Below are 24562 nucleotides of genomic sequence, written 5' to 3'. Positions count from 1 at the left end.
TCCTCTTTGAGGAAATACCCCACCTAGCTCTACTAAAGGCTCTGGTTGAGCCTAGCAGCTTCATGGTGTACCTCGTTAACCGCGGACTCTGGGAAGAGATCCGCTCCCCACATGCTAGCAGGCCAAAGATCTATTGATGGCTCATGCCTAATGGTACACTCTTTGTAGAACATGCTTCCGGCAGTTCCTCCTAGCCTGGAAGAAGTCAAAAGCGTCCGTTTAGAAGCCGTCTGGAACTGAGATTTCGCCCCAGAATCTTGAACAGCGGTTTCCGTAGCATAAGATAGGGCAGCCTTTCCGTGATTATAAGGGAATTGAGGACCTGCCAAACCTGGTTCGCGCATCAAACTCTGCCCCTGGATAGGGAATCCGGCAGCCTTGGTAGTTTTTACTTTCTCGCCGAACTGGTCCATGGCGCAGTCCGGTTTGAGCTTACCAAGCGTGAACGTACTGCTGGCAAGTTTCCTTCTCCACAATTCTCCGAAGGCCGGGAAGAGCGGAGAAGTAGACTCCGACCCTCAACTGTGGGATGGGCTCTCCTTGAGGACTGCCTGAAGGGTACTTCTCCACTAATTTCGTGGCGAACGGAAGAGAAACCTCCTCTTCCGTCGCGAAAATAGTGAAGGGACTCTTGTAGGCCTGGAGTTTGGTGTTCGTACACTCCCAGTCCTCAAGGCAGTGAACCCATTCCCGCTGAGCGTGATCTCTACTATACAGGACCGACTCCTTAGAGATCTTGTCTTCCCTCGTCAGAGCCGTTGGCGTCAGCCTAGCATAACCAATGAAAGGCTGCGTCAGACCCGGAGGGTAAAACTCGAAGTCCTCAATCCTTCGAGTTCCACACTCCGAGATAGAGGATCATTCCATCTTTGAACGGAGCGTAGGCAGCTACTCTCCATGGGTTTCTCCATAGAGAAAGCTGGCAAAGAGTCATATGGCGGGAGTTGAAGAATCCCAGTGCTTGACGCTGGGGAGACTGGGGGAGAACCTGAGATAGCCCAGCTACTCGGTCCCTCATTTTCTCTCATTCTGTTAGAGAGATCTTGGATTGATTGGCCAGATTGAGACGAGTGTTTGACAACTGTGCAAACATCTGCTCGAACCGTGACCCCAGTGCGGAGATTTGCGAGCCCACCAGCACGCCCACCTGTTCCATCACCCCTGCTGGAAGCAGAGGGATCAAAGGTGCTAGTACCTGCTACCCTACCGGCGTAGCCGGAGTGGAAGCGGTGGAGGCGGGAGAAGGCAGTGACTCGGCGGGAGCGCGAGCCTTCTCCTTCGAAGCCTTGCTTCTGGAGCTCTTTGGGTGAGAAGAGCTCGGCCTTGCTTTCACCGCATCGGCGTAGGAAGTCGACGACTTCTTAGCCGAAGAAGACGAAGACGACTTCTTAGAAGTCGTCTTGGCTAGAGTCTTCGGTTCTCTCTGTCCCTTCGCCTTTGGGGGTACAGAGAGAGCGGGAGAGCGGGTAGGGATCTCAGATCCCACAAAGCCTTGGAATGAAGCACTAGAAGAGGGGACAGGAGAAGATCCAGAAGCACCCAAGGAAAGACTTGGGCGCGCCGACACCTACCTCCTCAACCAACAAATCCTCCACCCCTACCGCCATAGGCTCGATGTTAAGGTCCAGGGCAGCGACGTCCGGGACCGACTCCTGGGAGGCTACGACCCCAAAGGATTGCTGGAGGTCTTGCTGGATGGAGGCTATCAGCGGGGGGGGCAGCGGACAAGGGTCAACGTAACCCGTCGACTTGCCCGCGGGGAAGATCTGGACGGCCAGCTTCTTATCCAGAATGTAGGGCTGGCCTTTGGCGGCGTTCTTCCCGAAGCCGCCCACCCACGCTTTCAGGGTGGCGAGGGCGACTTCCCTCACACGTAGCCTGAAAGAAAGGCGAGATTAGCTGCCAATGGTGGAACAGGGTTAACAAACTTACGACTAAAAGTTGTTAGTAAAATGATAAGTAAGCCTATAACGGACTTACCCCATCTCCCAGCTGACCGACCAGGTCGTAGCAGATGGCGCAGGCTTCAGGGTGCCAGACGATCGTCTCGTTGTAGGACGTGGCACAGGGGGCGTGAGACCTACACTCATCATGTCCACAGGGGTCGAACAGCGTCGCGTTACACGCTGGGACCTGGCAGTTGGTAGCCTGTAAGTGGAAAAGTACATGAGTACCAAGTAAACACTTACAGTCTAACAGATGCTCCGCTGGTGCCGGAGCGATAAAGTTAGATTAAACCAGAAGCCCCGCAAAATACGTGTGGTAACCAGGTTGGTATCCTAGCTATGGCTCCGCTGATGGCGGAGACACAAAAGGAAACCAACCAGGAGTGGTGGTAATGGAAACCACGACGGAAAATAGCGGGGATGGTAGATAATAATAATATTACACAATTCATTGTAAAATATTGTACAATTAGGGTATATCCTTAAATTAATAATAATAAAACAAACCTCTCTCCGCCCGTCTACTAGAAGAGTGCGTAGGTAAGAAGTAAGCTCCCTTCCGGTAGCGGGGGAGAGATATAAGGTATAGTAGGCAAGCAACCGACCACTAGTAGTGCCCTGCCCCGCCCGCTAGCGGAGCCAGATACCTATTACCAAAGTGCCCCCGGCTGCGACGGAAGGCTCCTTTCGTATAGCAAGGGAGGTGCTGAGCAACTGGGGAGGGGGGGAGGGATGGTCTCGGCGAAACACGGCGGAGCGAGAGAGGGGGGAGGGATGGCCTAACTCCTCCCCGCCTCACCGGCTACCGCATGGAGACCCTGTACCTCATGAGTGGTCGCCCTATAACCCCCCGCTGGGAGGAAACCCTGCCACCTCCGAGTAGGAGTTGAGAGAAGGCGACTGAGGGTTGTCAAGACAACCAAGGGGTCCCCCAGCTCCTCCCTATACCAGAAAGGGAGGGCAGGGGCAGGGTAAGGTGCGATGGAACACGTGACCGCAAGTGGCCTAGGCCGCGAGCAACACAACCGTGAGAGGGCCACGTGAACCAAGCTGTACCAATACAAGGAACAAGCACCTAGGCTAGCCTATAACACCCTAAATAAAATAAATATACATCGAAAAGATGGAAGAGACACTTTTAGTAAAAAGAGAAAGAAGCCCAGGAGGAGGCAGACTGTTCCAAGAAACAGAAGCCTACTCGGAGCCAGCGATAGCCGATGAGACAAGAGCCGGGATGCTGGGCCGGAATAAAAAATAATAATAGCCCTAAAATACCGAACTAGAGAATGGTAGAGGGCTAAACTAGCTAAAACTCGATGTAAAACAATGAACGTGATAAAGTAAGCCATAAGTATAAGAAGTCCCAGTATGGAGGACCGGGAATTCTTACGAGGCAGCATGGCCGCCACGAGACAACCAGGGGAACCGTATAGACCTATTAAGAGGAAAATACTGGTACCTGGAAGATAAAAAAAGTGGTAAAATATTACTTATGAGTTACTTAACTTAGCCGTGGCAATTGCAGAGCGTTCCATTGTAGAATATAAGGATAAATCCTGAGATAGCACAGCACAAGGAAAAATTTGCGTCTTGACGCTAGCGCTAAAATTTAAGGATGTCCGCTAGGGGCGCTGCTGTCCGTGGCGTCCTCTAGTAGTAGTAGTAGAGGCTGCATCGCCCGTTGGTATCAGCTCTCTCTTGGGGGGATTCTGATAGGAAGTTCTAATTGGTGTTTGTCTCGTGGTAGTGTTCCACACTCGCCCCTATTATCATAACCGACACTTCTTTTTAAGAGTGAGCGAGTCAGTTTTTTACTGACATTTCTTAATTTTGTTTTTCTCTGGTAATTTTAGGCTAATTTTACCTAGAAGAATGATATTAAGGATCTTTCATAGGCCGACACGAGCTGAGCCCAGAAATAACACTTAGGAAAATCCTCATTTCTTCCGATATGTTGGATGCCATTTCTTTTTCTCTGTTTTCTGATTTTTCCACTGAACTTTTGTTCAGCATTCCGTTCGTCCTCTGTAACAATAATGTCCTAAAATATTGTCATCAAGAAGAAAATGACTCAAATACTGAATATAGTAGTTCTTCATCATCTTCAGTATTATATACATGATGAATTATATTATCACCAATAAAGGGAAATGCAGGCTGTGGAGGAGAGGGGGTTTATCATATGTAATTGTTATTCTTTGCCAGCCTTGGTTATCAGGAACATTATCGTCATCATCTTCATCTGAAGTATCAGAGTATTCTGACGTCATATCACCATCACTTTCGCTCCCTGAATCGTCCATTCCATCATAATACTCTGTATCACTGTCACTCTCACTACTCATGATGGTTATATAGTTATAATAAAAGAAAATCCACAAAAAACAATAGAAATCCTGCCTGATGAAAGGACGCATCTCCAATGGCCAACTGGCACCAATGTAGCTGCAATTTTCTAAAAAAAATGCACTTGTATCCATAGAAAACAGCTTTCTATAGTGGGAGACTACTATAAACAACAGCCAAGTTTACTGGAAGTTGCTAGGAAAGATATAACAGAATTTCGAGTATACTCGGGCTTACTGAAATATGAACGTTATCTTAAACCCGAGAATACACAGGGTTGAGCGGGAAGAGGTTAAACTATGTGTTAGTCCCTCTGGGTCTGAGATTGTCCATGGTGGATCATTTTTGGCCACAAGCTGAGCCGAGTGGGATCTAGATCTGCTGAGCCTTCTTGTTGAGGTGCCAAGTCAATTATGCCTGTGGCCCACACTGCTTTGGCAGCCACTCACGGTCACACTTGCTGAGGTATCTCTAGTCCATGCAATCTCTCACACTTCACAGTTGAATATAACCATCTAGCATCTTCTTCCAGAGAGAACCTTTTCATGGAGGTTTACATTGATGATGGGTTCATTGCCACTATTCAGCAGAGCACTGAGTTTCTAGTCTACTGCCTCTGAGATAAACTCCTCTCTGCTTCTGCATTGAAGAGCTACAGCTGGTTTCTTTCCCCGATCTGGCTGAAGGGCATAGACCCCTTTGCTTCAGTAGAGAGTCCATACTCTTGAAGAGCTTTGAACAGTCTTACTTGCCCTGCAAACTCAAATCTCAAGAGTGGGAAGTGTCTCTTGTCCTTTGTACATAAATGTCAAGTTCATTGCACATACCATGTACATTCCCCAGAGTTGGGTGGGTAGGTGGCTTTGCGTGTTAAATGATTTTATTTGTTTCTGTCTAGTTCCTATTCTCCTATGCCTTTCTTTCATTTCTGTTTCATCGTGTGATTTTGTTTTGGTTAAATGGTTTTCTGTTTTATATAATTATGTATACATTACATGTATGGTACCATACAGTACTACTGCAAAGGATACATAAATGTTTTCTATAAATAATTACAAGTGTAATTGGATGTACTCAATATGAATTTTAAATACACGTTAGTGCTCTAGAGTTGCTTGGTAGCTATTTAACGAAAGCATTAAATTTGTTAAGTGGTTAGGAACAAATCCCTGTTAAATCCATGTTAATGCTTGCATATGTGATCTGACACTTGACAATCTGTTTTTGGGGAACATTACTGAATTATATAGGAGAGTTGCATGTAGATATGAATATGGAAAGACTAGTTACCCTTCTTCCCAGATTTATGTTGTGTATTAAAAAAAAATACAATACAGTGTAGTACCAAGTTTAACTTTATAATATTATAATTATGTAATGTCCTAGATCTTATTAATTAGGTATATATTTTAATTACTTTTTCATAAGTTTCAAAATTATTTCTCTATTTTGCAGGAAAAAGTCGTAATTGACATTGTTCCTAGAACAATGGTCATTGAAGAAGGCTACAGCTTCAAAGGCATTTACGGCTACAGTGGCATTCCTCAACGCTGTTGGCTTAGTGATAGCAGACGTATTGCATTTTCATCTTATCACCAAGATAATATACTGCCATATATTGTAAATATTGGTAAGAATTGTGCATTTTTAGTTATTATTATCATTCCAAGGGCCATTAACTTGAAATTTAAGCTTGCAAAGACTATGGTGTTCATATGAAAAAATGATAGAGGTAATAGTAAATGCAGAAAGAAGAGATCATTTATTAAAAGAGATTAAAAAGATGGGTTATTAAACTAAGAAATAAGCAGTTAAGAATAAAAAAATCAATAGTAAAAGGTGAATATTGTCAGGGTATTAGTGCATTGCATCTTTTCTTGAATTTTTGAGGTTCTAATTGCACAATTATCTGTTTGGAACAATACTAGTCATACCATTCATAGAAATTATTTTTAAGAATTCGGTACAGTATCATCAAATTCTTGTTTAGTCTACTAACAGCTGTTATGTCCAGTTCCATTACACTTAGGATCACTTGTGTATTAACTAAATGTGTATAAACTATAAATCTCTAATTTTACTTCTGATCAAATTATTTTATGTTCACATGAGTATATTGTCCAGATATAGAGGAAGCCATCAGCAAAGCCCCTTGGAATTTCAAGTGAGATTTTGTATATGATTAACCCTTAAACGCCGAAGCGGTAAAAAAAAAACGTCTCCCGTGTGCCGGAGACGTTTCAGAGTGAGCGCGGAAGCGGAAAAAATATTTTTTCAAAAATCACAGCGCGCTTAGTTTTTTAAGATTAAGAGTTCATTTTTGGCTCCTTTTTTTGTCATTGCCTGAAGTTTAGTATGCAACCATCAGAAATGAAAAAAATTATCATTATCATATATAAATAATGCGATATATGATAGCGCAAAAACGAAATTTCATAATATAATTGTATTTAAATCTCGCTGTGCGCAAAACGGTTAAAGATAACAAGTTACTTTTTTTTTCGTTGTAATGTACACTAAATTGCAATCATTTTGGTATATAACACATTGTAAAACGACAAAAGCAACACAGAGAAAATATTATCACAAAATAATGCATGAATTCGTAACGCGCGGACGTAAACAAATATTTTTTTCAAAAATTCACCATAAATATAAATATTGTCCTAGAGACTTCAAATTTCTTTCAAAATGAAGATAAATGATTGAATATTACTATACTGTAAGAATATTAGCTTACAAATGCAGTTTTCGACCATATCTGACGAGTTAAAGTTGACCGAATGTCAAAATTTTTTTATATATATTTTTGTTCCGACACGGCATACAACCTTCGTCCTTTTACAATAGGAAGGTACTAGCGGCAGCTGATAGGTCGTAAGCTTTCGAACAAGGGGTTTCGGTAGTTTAACTGCTTGTCCGACAGGCGCGCGCGCGCGACTGGGAGGTAAACAAATCACTTTTGCTTTCGGCCTCGCAGTGGATGGACGTGTGTGTTCGACGCTCTCTGCCCGCTTCTCGTCGTTTGCTTTCTGAGTATTTGGTTGTAATTGTGTATGAAAGAGTTATTGTAAGTACAATCATTCTCTCTTTTCATATTAATTGCTTCAATCAATTATCTATTAATGATGGAATCTCCTCGCCTCGCTACCCCACGGAGACTTTGCCCGGGTATCGAAGGGCGTAAATGCGGGAAGTTCCGATCGTTCCCGGAGATTGACCCTCATATTTTGTGTGCTCGGTGTCGGGGGCGCGAATGCACCCGAGCCGAGCCCTGTGATGTATGTAATGATTGGTCGGGAGGCGCAGTGGACTTTGTATGAGGGCAGGAAGAAGCGAAGGCCCTGCAAAGGAGTCGTCGGAAAGCTCTCCCGCGACTCCTTTGGTGACGGACACTTCGTCTTCTTTCCTGCCGCCCGCTCAACTTCCACGTCTCGCGCCTTCCCCCTTCGGGGGAGGGGTGGTCTAGGTCCTTCTCCTCTCCTGACGTGTCGAGTGTGGAGGAGGGCGCTAGATACCCCTGCGTAGAGTTGTACTCTGGGTCCTCTATCCGTTCGTCTTCTTCGCGCGAGCGGGTAGAGGATCCTTCTAATCACCCGACTTTTGAATTTTGCCTCCTCAGGTGCGGTTGCCGCGAAGGATGACCTTGGACAGTGGTTGGGGCATCGTTGGGGCTGCAGGGCGTGCGAGTGTCCAGGGGCTGCTCTATCATCTCGCTGGCTCCGTGGCGGTCACCCATGCAACGGTCACGACCACCACCACGACCCTTACAACTCCCGGCTACGCTTCACCTCCTCACCTGGTGTACACCCAGCACGCGGTCTCTGTAACACCCACTACATCGGTGCAGGGGCCAGTCGCCGTAACTCGGGGGAGTGTGATGCCGCCACCTGGGTTTGCCGTGCTGCCGCGACCGGACTTCATGTGCCCGAAGAGCTCGCCCCTGGACCTCCCACCGGTACCTAGGACGTCTGTGCCGCTGGTTCGCCATCTGGACCGCCCACACAGTCTGCCGTACCTGCCGTGACCACCGCTGCTGTCCCTGTACCTGCTCCTGCTGTCTCGTCTGCCGTTCCTGTGATGCTCGCAACCCTGCTGACTGTTTGTTGCCTGTTCCTGGCGCCGGATGAGCCCTCCCGATGTTATGGTTCTGGTTCGGACAGGGTTACGTCCGGTGGGCCCTGTTGCTTCGGCAACAGCAGCCCCGGCTCCGTCCTGGATGACAGATTCTGACGTCGGTACCTGAGGAGGTTGACGAAGAAAGAAGAAGAAGAAGGAGGAAGGTGGTCGTCGGTAGTTTCAATCTTCTTCTGTGTCCGTCGTCGTCTTCATCGTCTTCTTCGTCGTCGTCGTCGTCTGCCCGCCGATCTTCCCCTTCTTCTTCTAAGGCTCCCCCGCCTAAGAAGAAGAAGGTCGCCTCCCCCCCCCCTAAGAAGTCTCCTTCGGGAACTTCTAAGGGCCCGTCTCGCTCTGGTGAGACGGGGGGGTTCTTCCGCTGGTCGCCCTGCTCCTTCGGGAGCAGGACCTGTCTCTTCTCCCGCAAGGAGAAAAGACTACGGGGACCAGAGGGGTGCCGGCTACACCGGTGCTCGCGGAAGGGAAACATTTCGGGCACTTCCTCACCTGCTGTCAGTGGTTCGGCCACAGCAGCAGGGTCCGGCTCGGCCGCTCGTTTTCGCGAGAGGTACCGAGTGTACGGTCGCCTACCAGCGACCGTGCAGCCAGGAACCAGACCTCTGAGTCCGCTCAGCGTCAGGTTCACGGCACGGAGCGGAAAGACTGGTGACAGCCGCTCACTGCGACTCTCACCAGGCCCAGCTCTCGCTCTCAGCGCGGCGAGCAGCTGGCTACCCGGGCGGACGTGACGGTCCATGACCGGCCACGGGCTGAGGCTGGGAAGAGGTCCCCCCGTTCGCCGGCACCAGCCACGGCTGGTACCAGCGAACTGACGACACCGTGAGGATACCACCGCACCTCTCACCGTGACAGTGGAGCTCGCCGTCGCCTGACCGTCGCTCTCACAGAGAGCGATCGGGTACGGCGACCAGCAACAGCTCCTCTGACACACGAGACCGGGGCCGCTGTTCTCGGTTCCAGCCGTTCTCCACAGCGAGACGGCTCGACTAGGTCTGCAGCTCGATCGAACGCCACCAGCGGGTTGGCGATCGACCTGCAGTCCTCCAAGCCCGCTGGTTTCTACCAGCGAGCGAGAGAGAGCGTCAGGTCTTCCTCTCCCATACCTTCAACCTCCTCGGGTTACACCGGGAGGGGCGAGGTATTGAGGAGTGATCGTGAGGGTGCGCCCCTCAGGATCCCGCCACGTCGTCGTACGTACCAGGCTCGGTCCTCGGACCAGCAGGTCGTACGCACAGGTGGTTGGAGGAGACCGAGAGGGGGCTGTCGCTGCTCCTCTCCTTGAGGGAGGAGGGTCTCGGGAGGTGCTCCTGTTTGAGGGGACTGGACGGTCCGACTCCGCAGGATGCAGTCACTCCTGAGATCCAGAGGAACTTTGCCGAGGTTATTGCGCTGATTCGTCAGCACAACGACCTCGGGGAAGGATCGCCGCTCCCACCATCCGAGCCCACGTCCCGGGCTCGAGTCGTTCTGGGGCCCGAAGAGGGACCCAGACCGACGGTGGGTTTGCCGCGTTCGGAGTTGCGGACTCAGTGCTGGACCAGGTTGAATCGCTTGTCTCCGGACAAGACGGTTCGCTCAGTCTGGCAGGTCGAGCAAGCTGCTTCCACCTCCTCTGCTACGACAGCGGCGGTTTTACGTGCCATCTGAAGACCCGATGCCGCCCAAACAGTGAACCCGGAGTTAGCTAGGCTGACTCCGGTGTGTCTCTGCAACAGCTCCTGTCCGAGAACCTGTGGTTCTCGCAGCAAGAGGGCACTCGGCCTGGGAATCTACCGCCATGCAGCTTTCCAGGCCGTCTCCTGGCTAGATCTGTGGTCCCTCACAGTATCTAAGGTCGCAGCCAACTCCGGGGGAATTTCTCCCGAAGATGACTCTGCCTTCAGGAGACTTTGCCAGTCTGGGGAAGAGCCATCTCCTTCCTTGCCCACCAGACGTGAACCTGTGGGCCAACCTGGTTCTCCGACGAAGGACGCTGTCCTTACTCGGTTTCCAGGGCGGCCGGGCGTGAAGCGGCGTTGGACTTCGCAACGGACCTTTACGGAGTTCCACGTCTCTCTTCCCAGGAGAGATGGTGGACGCTGCGGTGGACAGACGGCGCACTGACGGACAGTGACCGTCTGGTTCACCAGGCAGTCTCGAAGGCTTCTGGGCAACCTCGACTGCGGCCAAGTCTAAGAGCTCGGCTAGCGCTTCCTCGGTCGGCTAAGGACGGTTGCTGCGTCGAAAAGCCCCCGGGAATGACTCTGTCTTCTTCACGACTTCTGGCAAGGGGAGCCGTAACCAGCCCTCCTCCCAGCCCTCCTCATCCCGTGGAGGCTCTGGGAAGAAGTCGAAGAAAGGGGGGGAAACGCTAGGGACGGCGTTCCCCCTCACCTGCTGCCGGAAGTGGGGGGTGCTGGTTTTTTTCCAGTTATTGGGCAACTTGGCAGCGCTACGGCGCCGAGACCTGGATTGTAGAATGTCCTTCGGGAGGGATATCTATTACCCTTCGAATCTCGGCCACCACCCCTCACCTCCAACCCGGTCCCAACAGCAGTCGTACGTTCCAGGGTCATCGAAGGACGTAGCACTGAGACAGGAGATCAAGACCATGCTGAGCAAGAAGAGCTGTAGAGATCGTCACGGATCAGTCACCGGGCTTTTACAGTCGACTCTTCCTGGTGGAAAAAGTCTACGGGAGGCTGCGCCCGGTGATAGATCTCTCTCCCCTGAACCGGTTTGTTCGCCAGACCCGGTTTCACGATGGAGAACGGCACGCTCAGTGCTCGACTCCATCAGGGAGAACGATTTCATGCTTTCAGTGGACTTGAAGGATGCGTATTTAAACCAATACCCATTCATCAGTCCTCCAGAAAGTACCTCCGCTTCATCCTCGACGGGACGGTGTACCAGTTCAGGGCACTGTGCTTCGGTCTCTCAACCGCCCCACAGGTGTTCACGCGAGTGTTCACTCTGGTGTCTGTTTGGGCCCATTCGCACGGGATACGTCTGATGAGGTATCTCGACGATTGGTTAGTCCTGGCGAGCTCCCGCTCGCAGTTGCTACAGGACAGGGATCGACTGCTCGAGTTCTGTTCACGATCTGGGGGATCGTGGTGTTCAACTTCGAGAAGTCCGATCTCGAGCCCAAGCAGAGGATGAAGTACCTGGGTATGCTGATCGACACGGTAGCAGGGCGAGTCTTCCCCGCAGACCTCGCGGATCAGCAGATTCAGGGGAGGCAGCCAACCAGTTTCCTGTCTCGGCAGGAACAGGTAGCTCAGCGATGGCAAGTCTGATTCGGACACCTGTCGTCACTCGAGAAGTTAGTCCCTCACGGGCGTCTTCACCTGCGGTCTCTTCATTGGAGACTAAAAGGAAGAGTTTGGTCGCAGGCGACGGATTCCCCCAAGCTTTCCAGTGTCACTGACACAGGAGGTGAGGCAGACCTAGCCTGGTGGCTGGACGACAGGAACCTCTTAAGAGGAGTGCCTCTCCGCACTCCCCCCCCTGGACATGCAGCTGTTCTCAGACGCATCGACCGAGGGATGGGTGGGGGCGCACACCTGGAGGAGTTGCTGACTTCAGGAGTGTGGGACGAGAACGACAAGCACCTTCACATCAATGTACTGGACTCAAGGCAGCGTTTCTCGCTCTCCAAGAGTTTCAGACCGCTTGATGGGACACTCAGTGGTGTTGATGTGCGACAACACCACGGTGGTGGCTTACGTCAACAAACAGGGGGGCCTAGTGTCTCTCCCGTTGTACCAGTTGACTCGGCAGGTGCACGAGTGGGCTCAGGCACACTCAATAGAGCTGTCGGCACGCTACATTCCAGGGAAGAGGAATGTAGTAGCAGACACGCTCAGCCGTCGGGATCAGGTGATAGGGACCGAATGGTCTCTACACCAGGACGTGGCGGAAAGGCTCTTCGACCTGTGATGGGGGCGACCAGTCGTGGATCTGTTCGCCACCCGGCACAACAGGAAGCTCCAGGTGTTCTTCTCGGCGTGCCGGACCCATGGGCAAGCTGCAGAGGACGCTCTTACAACACCCGTGGGACAACCTCTTCGCCTATGCCTTTCCCTTTCGTTCAGCCTGATTCGCAAGGTGATCAGTCGAGCACTGGTCACCCCGAATCTCAGGATGATCCTGGTGGCTCCCAAATGTCCACAGGCCATTTGGTATCCGGACCTGCTGGCTCTCTTCTCGCAGGAGAACGAGAGAGATTCCCCCTTGGCACAACCTTCTCCGCCCAGCCACACGTCGAGCGGTAACCACCGAGCAGTCCAGTCCCTACGTCTTCACGGCTGGCTGTTATCCACCATCTCTTGCGAACGAGAGGCTTTTCTCGTAGCGCAGCAACAGAGATGGCTGGAAACGTCCGTCAGTCCTCTGCAGCTGTGTACCAGGGAAGTGGGCCGTCTTCTGTGGTTGGTGTCGTAGACGGGGTCTTATCTCCTCTCAGAGCCACTCTTCAGCAGGTAGCGGATTTCCTCGTTTTTCTTCGCCGAGAGAAGCTCCTCTCAGTCCCCACAGTCAAAGGATACAGAGCCGCCTTGGCGCTCGTCCTGAAACTGAGGGGGTTGGACATCTCGAACTCGTTCGAGATCTCCTTGCTTATGAGGAGCTTCGAAAGGTCTTGCCCACCCAGGGAACTCAGGCCCCCTGCGTTGGGGACGTGACTCTCGTCCTTAGGAGTCTGACTCGAACACCGTTCGAGCCACTCCGGGAGTCGTCAGACAGGGATCTGACCCTCAAGACCCTCTCGTTGCTGGCCCTGGCATCGACGAAGAGAGTAGGGGAACTTCATGGTCTTTCCTATGATGTACGACCACTCCAGGTGGGATGGGGATCCGTGACGCTCGATTTCGTCCCGAACTTCGTTGCGAAGACTCAGAAAACCGTCGGTCCCTGACGACAGGTTCGAGTCAATTCACGATTCCCTCCCTATTGGACTTCACCGATATGTTTTGGCGGATGAGATGCTGCTTTGTCCTGTGAGGGCGCTACGGCGCTATCTGAAGAGAACTCGACACCTCAGGCCTGAGTGTCGACGCCTCTTCGTTAGCACCGGGGTCACCAAGAAAGAAGTATCCAAGAACACTCTTTCATTCTGGCTGCGTGAGGTCATCAGAGGGCGTATGAGGCTGATGGTAGTGACGACATCCGTACGTCCCGTCCGAGAGCTCACGAAGTCAGAAGTATTGGCCCATCGTTGGCGTTTCGTAAGAACTTCTCCGTGGCGCAGGTCCTGAAGGCAGGGGTCTGGTCTAACCAGACCTACCTTTACGTCCTTCTACCTTCGGGATATTGCCCACAGGTCCTTGGATACCTTTTCCTTGGGACCCGTGGTGGATGCTCAACAAGTTGTGTAGCTAACCCAGACCCTCGCAGGCTGAACAGCATCAGAGTCCTGGTGTGACTGTGTGGATGGATGTGTGAGTGAGTGAGTGACTGGCTCTCTCTTCCCATCTTTTCCTCCCCCTCTACCTGTGGGCAGAGGGCCATGGTCGTCACTACGCTGGATGAGGACGAGATGCAGGTGAGCTATATGACAGAGCCCCACATCCGATTCCCCTTTTCACTAGGATAGGAGCAGAATATCCACCACTTCCTTCTACAAGGGGGGGAAGTGGATGCCTACAAGAGTCAAACCCATGACTTTATATTTGCTCCTGTACAGGAACAAGTTCTTACATTGCTGGTACGAAGAGATTTTACGCATTTTTGCCTCTCTCTTAGTACTCGGTCCCAGAGGTCTGACCATTGATCCTGCGGTGCACACCCCCGATCAATCGGACAGAGGCTTGGATCCCTCCCTCGCTCTTACGACCAGGGAGGCTTCCAAGGTTGGGCGAACACCAGTCTGTTCACAAAAGACCTCAGATTCCACCCCCACAAGAAGTGAGTCTTCCTATTGTAAAAGGACCGAAGGTTTGTATGCCGTGTCGGAACAAATGACATTTGTCCAAAAATTGCATTTTTTCCTAACTATACAAACCTGAGGTCCTTTACACATAGCCCCACCTCATGCCACCCCTCACTCTGCAGTTTTTGCTTGGGCCAAAAGCAAAAGTGATTTGTTTACCTCCCAGTCGCGCGCGAAAGCGCGCCTGTCGACAAGCAGTTAACTACCGAACCCCTTGTTCGAAAGCTTACGACCTATCCAGCTGCCGCTAGTACCTTCCTATTCTAAAAGGACTCTAGGTTTGTATAGTTAGGAAAATGCAATTTTGGACAAATTGTCATTTTATATGCAATTATTTCGGAAATAAGAAAAGCTACAACTTTCAAATATTTTTCGTTTTATTCTACATGAAATTGCGCACCATTTTCATATAAAACTATGAAATGCCTAATATGAAATTGAGCAAATATTCCGAGAATGGGACTTACGCATTTCGGAGATTTGTGGCGGAGAATCCGGGCGCGGAGGGAAGGAAAGTTTTTTTTAAAATTCACCATAAATTTAAATATTGTGCTAGAGACTTCGAATTTGCTTCACGATGAAGATAAATGACTGAATATTACTAGACTGTAAGAGTTTTATCTTACAATTGCGTTTTTCGACCATTTCGGTAGAGTCAAATTTGACCGAACGTGGTTTTTTTTCTATTTTATCGTGATTTATATGTAAATATTTCAAAATGAGAAAAGCTACAACCTTCAACTATTTTTGTTGTATTATACATGAAATTGCGCACATTTTCATATAATAAAACTTTATGTAATGGCTAATTTAAAAAAGGTGCAAACATTACCACATGATTTTTTCGGAAGAGTTACCGCGCTGACGTAAAGAAAATGTAATATTTTTTATAAATTCACCATAAATCAAAATATTGTGCTAGAGACTTCCAATTTGTTGCAAAATGAAGGTAAATGCTTGAATATTACTAGAATATAAGCGTTTTAGCTTACAATTGCATTTTTCGTCCATTTCGGTAGAGTCAAAGTTGACCGAAGGTTGAAAATTTGTCACTTATCATTTTTTATATGAAAATATTTCAAAATTGATAAAAGCTACAACCATGGGTTGTTTTTAGTTGTATTGTGCATGAAATTGCGCACATTTTCATATATAAAACTTTATGTAACGGCTAATTTAAAATGGTGCAAACATTACCACAATCGCTTATGTATGATTTTTTCGGAAGAGTTACCGCCGCGGACGTAAGGAAAAAGTTTTTTCATAAATTCACCAAAATCGAAATATTGTGCTAGAGACTTCCAATTAGTTTCAAAATTAAGGTAAATGATTGAATATTACTAAAATATAAGAGTTTTAGCTTACAATTGCGTTTTTCGACCATTTTGGTAGAGTCAAAGTTGACCGAAGGTTGAAATTTTGGCACTTATCGTTATTTATATGAAGATATCTCAGAACTGATAAAAGCTACAATCATGAGTATTTTTTTGTTGTATTTTACATAAAAATGCGCACATTTTCATATATAATACTCCATGTAACGGCTAATTTAAAATGGTAAAAAAATTATGTCAAAGTGACTAAATAATTTCCGAGATGTGTCACAGATACTTTTTAGTGCGGCAAGAAAGAAATTCGCGCTTGCGTGCCTGCGTAACGATTGTAAACAAAAAACACCTTGATTCCCGTGAACTCCCAGCATCCCCCAAGGCGCGTGATTCAAGAGTTTTCGGCTGGTAGGCCTAAAAGTATTTTTCCGCGAATTTTTAAAAAAACTTTTGTATGTCGACGTAAAATACGTCCAGTCGGCACCCGAGAGACAAAAAATGTCGACGTAAAATACGTCCAGTCGGCGTTTAAGGGTTAATAAAGATAGAATGCAGTACTGTAATGATAACTATTGATTTTACATTTTTTGAATGAATTTTTCAGAACTTCAGAACTAGTAAGGTTAATTCTTAAGTGGAGTTAGAATTTTGATGGTTTCACTTGTAAAGTTTCTTAAGTGGAGTTAGAATTTTGATGGTTTCACTTGTAAAGTTTCTCAAGTGGAGTTAGAATTTTGATGGTTTCACTTGTAAAATTTTTTTTAGTAGTTAGAATTTTGATAGCGTATTGTTGATGGAATGATGATGGAGCACACACCAATTTTATTTCATTGACATCCATTAGCAGTATCTACAAAACACCAGAGAAAACCAGTCAAAATTCAAGCTCATTAATTTGAAAGTAAATCATTAAAGTATACATACATATCCTTAAAGTTTTAAAAATAGTCGATGGACAGCAAGGTGTAACAGCGCTCACTTAAGTTTGATACAAGAAATGAAGCCAAAGATTTAAAGACTACAAAAAATGCCACAATCAAGAAACATAATTGCACGACTAAACGAGATGAGACTTATAAAAGTCTTCCAACTCCATAAAATAGTTTTACTTCAGACTTTGTCTTTAAGTGGCATCAAAGTTTTACTTTAGAGCTGGAAGTGTTTATTGAGCAAAGTTTGATTTTACGATAAGATGACAAAACAGTAAGTACTACAGAAAGTCATATTACATAAACAAAAATGATATAGTATTCTGAATTGATTACTAAGCAAATTGTACACAATATGAGGCAACATTTCTTATACGTATTTAGATATGCATGTTTTGATGTGTAACATAAAATTACACATGGTAATGGTCCCTTGCGTCCTTTACAGACACTGGTGCCATTACAGTGTTACCACACATTGGTAGCTATTCTGTGGTAGATGTATGTAATGACTGGTTGCTGGTGGATGCCTCTTTTCTAAATCGTCCAAATCAATTATACCTCGGACACATTCCTGCTGAAGGACAGGAAAGACAGATAAAACTGAATGAGGTAGGTCAAATTTTTGTGCCCATTGTCTGAACATTTTATTACTACACTAGTCTTTATTTTATTTGCTCTTTTCACACAATCCTTTGTCATCTAGTTAAAAACTGCATAATAGGGCCAATGTCATATTGATGTCTGCATGAGTATAAATAAAGTAAGCAAGCACTTAATATATATTATTACAAACAAGACATCAGTTCATATGATATGTTGGAAACCAATTCTGAATCCACTAGTCTCTCATACAATTAGGGTCCATGGATCAGGTTGCTAGTCTACTTTAGGTTATTATACCAAATTTCTTTTATCCTTTGGTGATGTGAACTCACAGCAGTTTGTACAGTTTACAATACTTCATGGGTCTTTTGGAATCCAGGCTATTCAACCTGAAGGCTGCAAGAGATATTAAGAGCAAAGAGGTTGTAAAGGTGTAACAGGAGGAAAACCTCACAGTTGCACTTTGGAAAGCAAGGTGGAAGAAATAGAATTTGAATGGAGGTACAGTAAAAGAAATGTAAGGGGTTGCAGCTAGGGGGGCTGAAGGGACATGCAAAGAATGTGAAGTAATGCCTGCAGTGCACCGCATGAGGTGCACTGATGGCATTATCCCCCTTACAAGTACAAACTGTGTATTCTTGAAAAGTGCTTTCCAGCCTTCTACACACTGTCAGTGCTTTCCAGCCTTCTACACACTGTCAGGTAGAGACTACACAGTAGAATAAGAACCACTGATAAGAACTTGACGTATTAGGGAACTGGCTTAGCAAGTGCCACAGTTACAAGCTATGAATTGGTGTGTATAGAAACTTGTATTATCAATATAGAATACAAGTTTATAAAATGAGAAGACTGCATTACTAAAAAAATTTCCTCTTTTAACAGGTAACTGAGCGACGAGAAATTGATGGAATTCCCATTCACTATCGCAGTCATTTTGACTTTGTGAATGACATTCCCCATCCTGATCCAAAGTATTCTGATATACCAATTTCAGTCATATATTACGGTCCAGTCTCTTTACAAGAAGGTAAGTGTTTTTCAGGTTGGTAAGAGAATTAGCAATAAATGAGTTATTCCCACTCTTCTGTCTTGGGAACTTTCTACCAAACTTCTGATCTTGTCCAGGTCATCTTCTACCTTAACGAGTTTCTGGCATTTTCATTTAAGTTTTCATCGTGCTACTATCCTATTTTTCTGACTAATTGCTCCTTGTATTACATGCCCAAGCAATCAGTCTGTACAGTTAAAAGCATCATGTTATCATTACCATGCTTGAATAACAAATGATTACGTACTGGTAAACAGCCAAGTAAGATAGAACACGAGTCATTCATTTGATAGTTTTATTAGCCTTCATCAGGTTAGGGTTTGTACTTCCATAACTGCTGCCTTTTGACAAATTACTCTTATGTTTTATCACCTACTGAAATATCACTTTGGTCAATTGTACACTTAGCATTACTACAGTATTAACATGCTTGGAAAATTATGATTTGTAAGGTTTAATCATTACAGTAACACTTTTGAAGTTCATTCAATAGCTTTTTCAACTTTTAGATTGGGTATTGGATAATTTAGGTGGCTAGTCATTGTTAAAATACGTAAATAATTACAAGCTAAATTCAAACTGGTGTATGCCCTTTTTTTTTATTTGTAGGCAAACCAAAGAGACCCTTGATATGCTGGCCCCATGGAGGGCCACACTCTACTGCTACCAATGTCTACAATGCATTACCTGCTTTCTTTGTGAAACTAGGGTATTCCATTGTTTTTCCTAATTACCGTGGATCACTAGGATTTGGAGAAGATGGGGTGAATGCTCTGCCTGGCTACTGTGGAACCGTTGATGTGTCTGATGTGCACAAGGCCACTCTTTTATGTTTAGAGAGGTAAGAGTATGGAGAGAGTTGCGCTTACTTGTCAAATTCAGTTCCCAATATTGTATACAGTTATGGTACTTTGTATTTCCGTGGTTAAACTATTACTGTACAGGTTATTAGTAATGATGACATGTCTTCTCACCCATCCAGTTTATCAGATTCTTCATATTAAGATTTAATTTAGCTTTATCTTCTGTCAATTTGCCTGAGAGATATCACTCGGTTTACATGACTAGAGCTACCATTATTTTATCATTTGTTTTCAGCACGACAAATCTTTTAATCAAATGGAGGAGTTTGTAGAAGTTGATAATGAAATAAAAACTTACTTGTTAATCCAGTTTATATCTTGAGTAATTTGTGTAGTCATGACTTCTATTAACCTGCCCTTGGAAGGGTACAAAAATGATGATACCTGTTTTACACTACTATTTCAGGTTCAAGGATGTCCTTGATCCTAACCAAGTATTCCTGTGCGGTGGTTCACATGGAGGTTATTTAGTTACACAATTGGCTGCACAGTATCCAGTAAGTAAAACTATCTATCAACCTCTTGTTTTCATAGAGATTTCTAGATTAATGGTTTTTGTCAGTTACAGATTATTATTATTCAAAATGAACGAGCTTTCTTGAGATTATAATTATTCAAAGTGAACGAGCTTTCATATGAAATAACCCTTAAAGACTGTCAACTCTCAAAGTGGACAATAAAACAGGAAACAGAGAAAGACATGTCCAATAAGTTACAAAGATATATCAACAAGTTGAGAGTTACAAATTGACCATGCAAGTGGTGAGTTAACCAAGAACACCTACATTACTTTCTTTATTAAAATCATCTTAATCTTCATTATTTGGTTTTGGTATGTCACTAAATAAAATAGTGATTTTAGTGGTGAAATATTTGTAAGTTGCAGTTTATCATATCCTCAGTCCCTTGCATTTACTTTTCTTTGGAAATTGGTGATACCTGTGTGTAGTACATTTTAATGCCAGGAATCAAGTGATGTTAGCAGAATGGAATGGTACTGGTAGTATTCCACATGTAAAATTGCATTTTTATATTTTAGTTTTCCAAGAAATCTATTCATGTGAGTACCCAGTAAGAATATAGTAATATTATTCTTTAACACTGATAACATCCCCCTTTTTTCATTCACCTAGGAGACTTATAAGGCTGTTTCAGCCAGGAATCCCGTAACAGATATCCCTGGTATGGCTAACGTCACAGATATTCCTGATTGGTAAGTGAGTGTTGACATTTGTGTTCTGTCTTCTTAGGGTACATATAGTGCCATTGCCAGTAGAAACCCATCCTGTGATTATCCCTCGGCTATAGTCAACAAGGATAATCCTGATTTGTAAGTACTTTGTGGTATGTTAAGTTACTTAACAAAGGTTTTTTGATTTAACATGTAATCTTTGTGTGAAATGATAATGCAAGACTATGTTGTTGTGTTCTCTTTTAACCCTTTTTTTTAGTTTTCTGTGTATCATTTTCTTTGTAGCATCCTGTTAATTATATGGTAGTTGTGAGTGTTGTGTAGTTTGTGTGGCATCCTGTTTCAAAATTACATGACACAGTAATTGTGTCTCTTAATTTTAAACTTTTGATATTTGTTTCGTATTCAGTACAATCTTAAGTTTTTTTCAATCTTAGCCATATGTATAAGAATAAGATAATGATTAGAAAGTGGTTGAGTGTTTCATTTTATTTTATAAGTTTTTCAACAAGACATTAAGATGGTAAAAAAATTGTATTTCAAACAGGTTGGGGATGTGCTTGGTGAATTCTGGTTAGATAGTAGATGGATGAAAAATTTACATTGCATATTTCAACCAACCAGCTTTTATAAGATTGTTTATTAAGTTAACCTTGTGCCAACAATCACTAGCTCAAGACTTATTCATGTGGTCTTAACTTCTTGTCTGCTCTGAAATGTTGGACATTGCGATATGAAAATTTTACAAAAACATAAAGTGCGGAAGTCTCTGTTGTGGAATGACAAGTCTTCAAAGAAACAGGAAACTTTTTAATATGTTTGAGACACTGGATTGTCAAGCTGGTTTTGAGAGGGACATAAAAACAATGGCCTGGATGAAGTTGAAAAAGATTTCTAAACTGTTTACATATCAAAGTAACCCATTAGTAAAAACTGAAGCAGTTGATGTGTTTAAGGCCTGTAATACTCTCCACAGCGCATGCACAATGATTCTCATATATTCACAGGTCTTGTGTCCTTATACTGGACTATAGTATTCATTTAGTTATCTTTTTTCAGGACATTTGTAGAAACTGGCTTCCCATTCACACATGGAAAGATCCCTGATGCAGCAATTCTCGGTAAGATGTTTGAGATGTCCCCTACGAGGCATATTGAAAACTTGAAAACACCAGTGCTGTTCCTCATCGGTAAAAACGACAGGCGCGTTCCTCCTGCTGGTGGCATTTTCTTACACAAAATGTTATTGGCTCGCGGTGTTGAAACAAAGTAAGTTGAAATGATTTCTTTAGTAAGGGGTCTGGCCCCTCTAATAAGTAACACAGATTGTATATTACAACTGCACTTGAATATTTATGTAGATATCTTACAGCTAACTGACATTCCACATAGTTCCTAACCTAAAACAAACTCTGTTTATAAAGAATCCTGAAGCAAGGAAAAACCTGAAGAATTCGAAACTTCAGGATATTGTACCAATACGTATTCAAGAACTTTTCGAAGGATAGACCAGGGAACTACAGGAATATAAGCCTAAATTCAGTTCTTAGTAAATGATAAACTCTTTTAAAACAGATGGGGAACAATTAGAATCAGTAATTTTCGATAACAAGTATTTTATAATGCAAGCTCATAATGCGCTTATAATACAGAACGGTTAGAGCTGTTTTAAATCCTAGACAGCTTAATTCTTTTGGGGTGTTTAAGCTGCTGATACTGTATTATCAAGTAGGCTTTGTATTTACCATCCCATGAATTTGGTTTGTATATTTTCTTTTGTCAGAATGTACCTCATCATTGTTGATAGTGTACAAATACTGCACAGTAATCAGTACTACAAAGGTAGGGTTGTGGTCTCCACATATGACTTACGTGAATCTAATTTAACTGCATTTTGACTTGTTTTCTTACTTTTCAGACTTCACATCTATGATGACTGCCACCCTTTGAGTAAAGTGGATGTGGAACTGGATGGGATGATCCACACTGCCCTTTGGTTTGAAAAGTACAGACAGAAGTAATTTGCTTTCATTTTTCGAACCTTGAATGACTTTTCATTTACCTTTTTTGGGGAGATGGGAGAGATATAATGGGGGCTCTGATTGTTCGTTATACACAGTCCAAATCATGCATATAGATATGTAAAATTTTTTATTTGTACCATTTGAATTTCTAAAAAAGAGTTTTTGGAAGAATTGTTGATTTTATTTTCCTTTTTCACTGTCAGTAAGGTAAGGTTATAGGAATGTGTCATTGGTAACAATTAATACATTGGGTCATTTTCTAATACACAGATCTCTTCCTGTATTTCATATTATTTTCTGTTACTTCTTTCAAACGAACGCCATATTCCCTGGAAGTTTGAATTTCAAGTCAATGGTCCCTCTGATCTTGTTCCATGTGAATACAGTAGTACCTCTACATACTTCGAACTTAATCCGTTCCAGAAGGCTGTTCAAAGTATTTATGATTTGTTCAAAATATGAAACAAATATCTCCATAAGAAACAAAGGGAATGAGGATAATTCGTTCCAGCCAACCCAAAAAGTCCCCCTTTTCACATTTTTTCTATTATTAATGTGTTCAAAAGTTAAATCAAGAGAGTAAAGTAATGAAACAGTACGTTATATGCAGTAAAATTTTCTAGAATTTTTTTTTTTCTGTGTATGATTTACGAACTATTTGGTAAAAATGGCGCCGGGCTTCTGGGGAATGGAGGGAGGAGAGACGGGAACCCTTTGAGGAAACCGGATTGGTTGCAGTATGCAAAGGTTGACAAAATAAATTTTATTCACATTAGGTGCAAAGATAATCAAAGGAATCGATAGTGTCCGATTTTGTCTGAAAGAGAGAGAGAGAGCGAGAGAGTAATCAGCGTGTTTACACTTGGTTCTTAAGTGCACGAAATAGATTAATTATGCCACAATACATCAACTTACTTTTGGCAAACAGCAGACTTTTCAAACATGAGGATTTTACAAACAAATAAGTAATAAGTCAAGAATGCAAGAAAAGGAAAGAGAGATGAAATAACTTTTCACAAGGAAGCCGATTAAACAAACAATCGAAGGCATGAGACAGAAGCTGAAAGCGGAGCCAGTTTTTTATTACAGAGCTGAGTTACTTTTACAATAGTAAAAAAAAATCATAAAATGCAATTATCACTAGATTGGTATTTTACCGTAACAAAACTAAAAGTGATTTGGGCAGATCGAGTGTAAGTGAAAGAAATGGGCGAATAATCATCCCAGATCAGTTGATAAGTCAATGGGAAGCAGAGCTGTTCTCTCTTTCTCTCTCTGTCTCTCTGTCTCTCTCTCTCTCTCAAGCGGTTTTTTTTTACCGTATTGCATTTGTTTTCACGTGTTATCATTATGTTAAATTTATTGTGAAATATTTTTTATGAGAATTGGTACTGCTTTTACGTACATAATATAGTAAAGATTTTACTGTCTCTTCTCTCCTCAACAATACCACAATGCACGATAACTTAGAGTCATTCATTCATTATTCCTAAAAAATATAAACGCTACCTCCCTCTACATCAAGTTAGCTGTGTATCACCGCAATGACGAATGATTTTGTTAATCATCTGTGCTAAGTTGTATAGTGAAAAGCTTTGTTCTTTCATTTACTATTTTGTTAATATTGTTCAACTCAAGGTCCAAAGAGTATAGGAGGTCTTGTCAGCGCTGACCCAAATTAAGCTTCTGCACAGGTTGAGAGCATGACATCAACTCAACCGCGCCTTAGGCTATCACAAGGAAGGTCCGTTATTAATCCATTGGACAACAGCAAATACTATACGTTTGCAGATGCTCTACATCTAGTTAAGCTTTTTAGAAATAATTCTCTTGACCATGGATTCATATTGCCGGATGGTACAGTAGCCTCAAAGTGTTCCTTTACCCTGTCCCCTTCTATTTCATGATAATGGTCTGGTATCACTACTTTAGACAATATGTTCATGATATACGAATAATAGTTCACATTACCAGTGAACTGAGTCACTTTTAAACAAATAGAAAAATAGTATAGTAACAGAGCAATAAAAATAGCAATGGTGAATAGCATATTCAGTCCTCACTAGCCATAATCGTCAACCTTTGTTCCATTCAGGTGTGGCTGCGCATGCGTTTGCTGGGATCCTACTTTTGTTCATGGTAGATCATTATTAGGTGTCAATTTCAAAACGTTATTCGAATGAAAATCCGCTTTGGATTTACACAATCCATCTATTTATAAAGTAATGA

The 24562-nt window shown here is 44.3% G+C and overlaps 1 protein-coding gene across 7 annotated transcripts in view; it reads left to right on the top strand.

Annotated features, from left to right (window-relative positions):
- The window catches only part of LOC135210824 (acylamino-acid-releasing enzyme-like), a 59629-nt gene extending 37125 nt beyond the window's left edge, over nt 1–22504 (top strand). For 6 of the 7 annotated variants that reach the window (XM_064243696.1, XM_064243691.1, XM_064243694.1 and 3 more), the window contains 8 exons: nt 5748–5922; nt 17046–17209; nt 18089–18233; nt 18864–19095; nt 19524–19614; nt 20251–20330; nt 21369–21578; nt 22228–22504. In XM_064243696.1, the coding sequence (XP_064099766.1) occupies nt 5748–5922; nt 17046–17209; nt 18089–18233; nt 18864–19095; nt 19524–19614; nt 20251–20330; nt 21369–21578; nt 22228–22330 (1200 nt within the window). In that variant the 3' untranslated portion in view covers nt 22331–22504. Of the gene's footprint in view, nt 1–5747; nt 5923–17045; nt 17210–18088; nt 18234–18863; nt 19096–19523; nt 19615–20250; nt 20331–20367; nt 20448–21368; nt 21579–22227 lie in introns of all 7 variants that reach the window. The other variant, XM_064243693.1, reaches the window with a different exon arrangement.
- The last annotated feature ends 2058 nt before the right edge of the window (nt 22505–24562 follow it).

This window comes from Macrobrachium nipponense, chromosome 4, assembly GCF_015104395.2.
Source record: "Macrobrachium nipponense isolate FS-2020 chromosome 4, ASM1510439v2, whole genome shotgun sequence".
Lineage (NCBI taxonomy): Eukaryota > Metazoa > Arthropoda > Malacostraca > Decapoda > Palaemonidae > Macrobrachium > Macrobrachium nipponense.
This window is presented reverse-complemented; position numbering and strand designations above follow the sequence as displayed.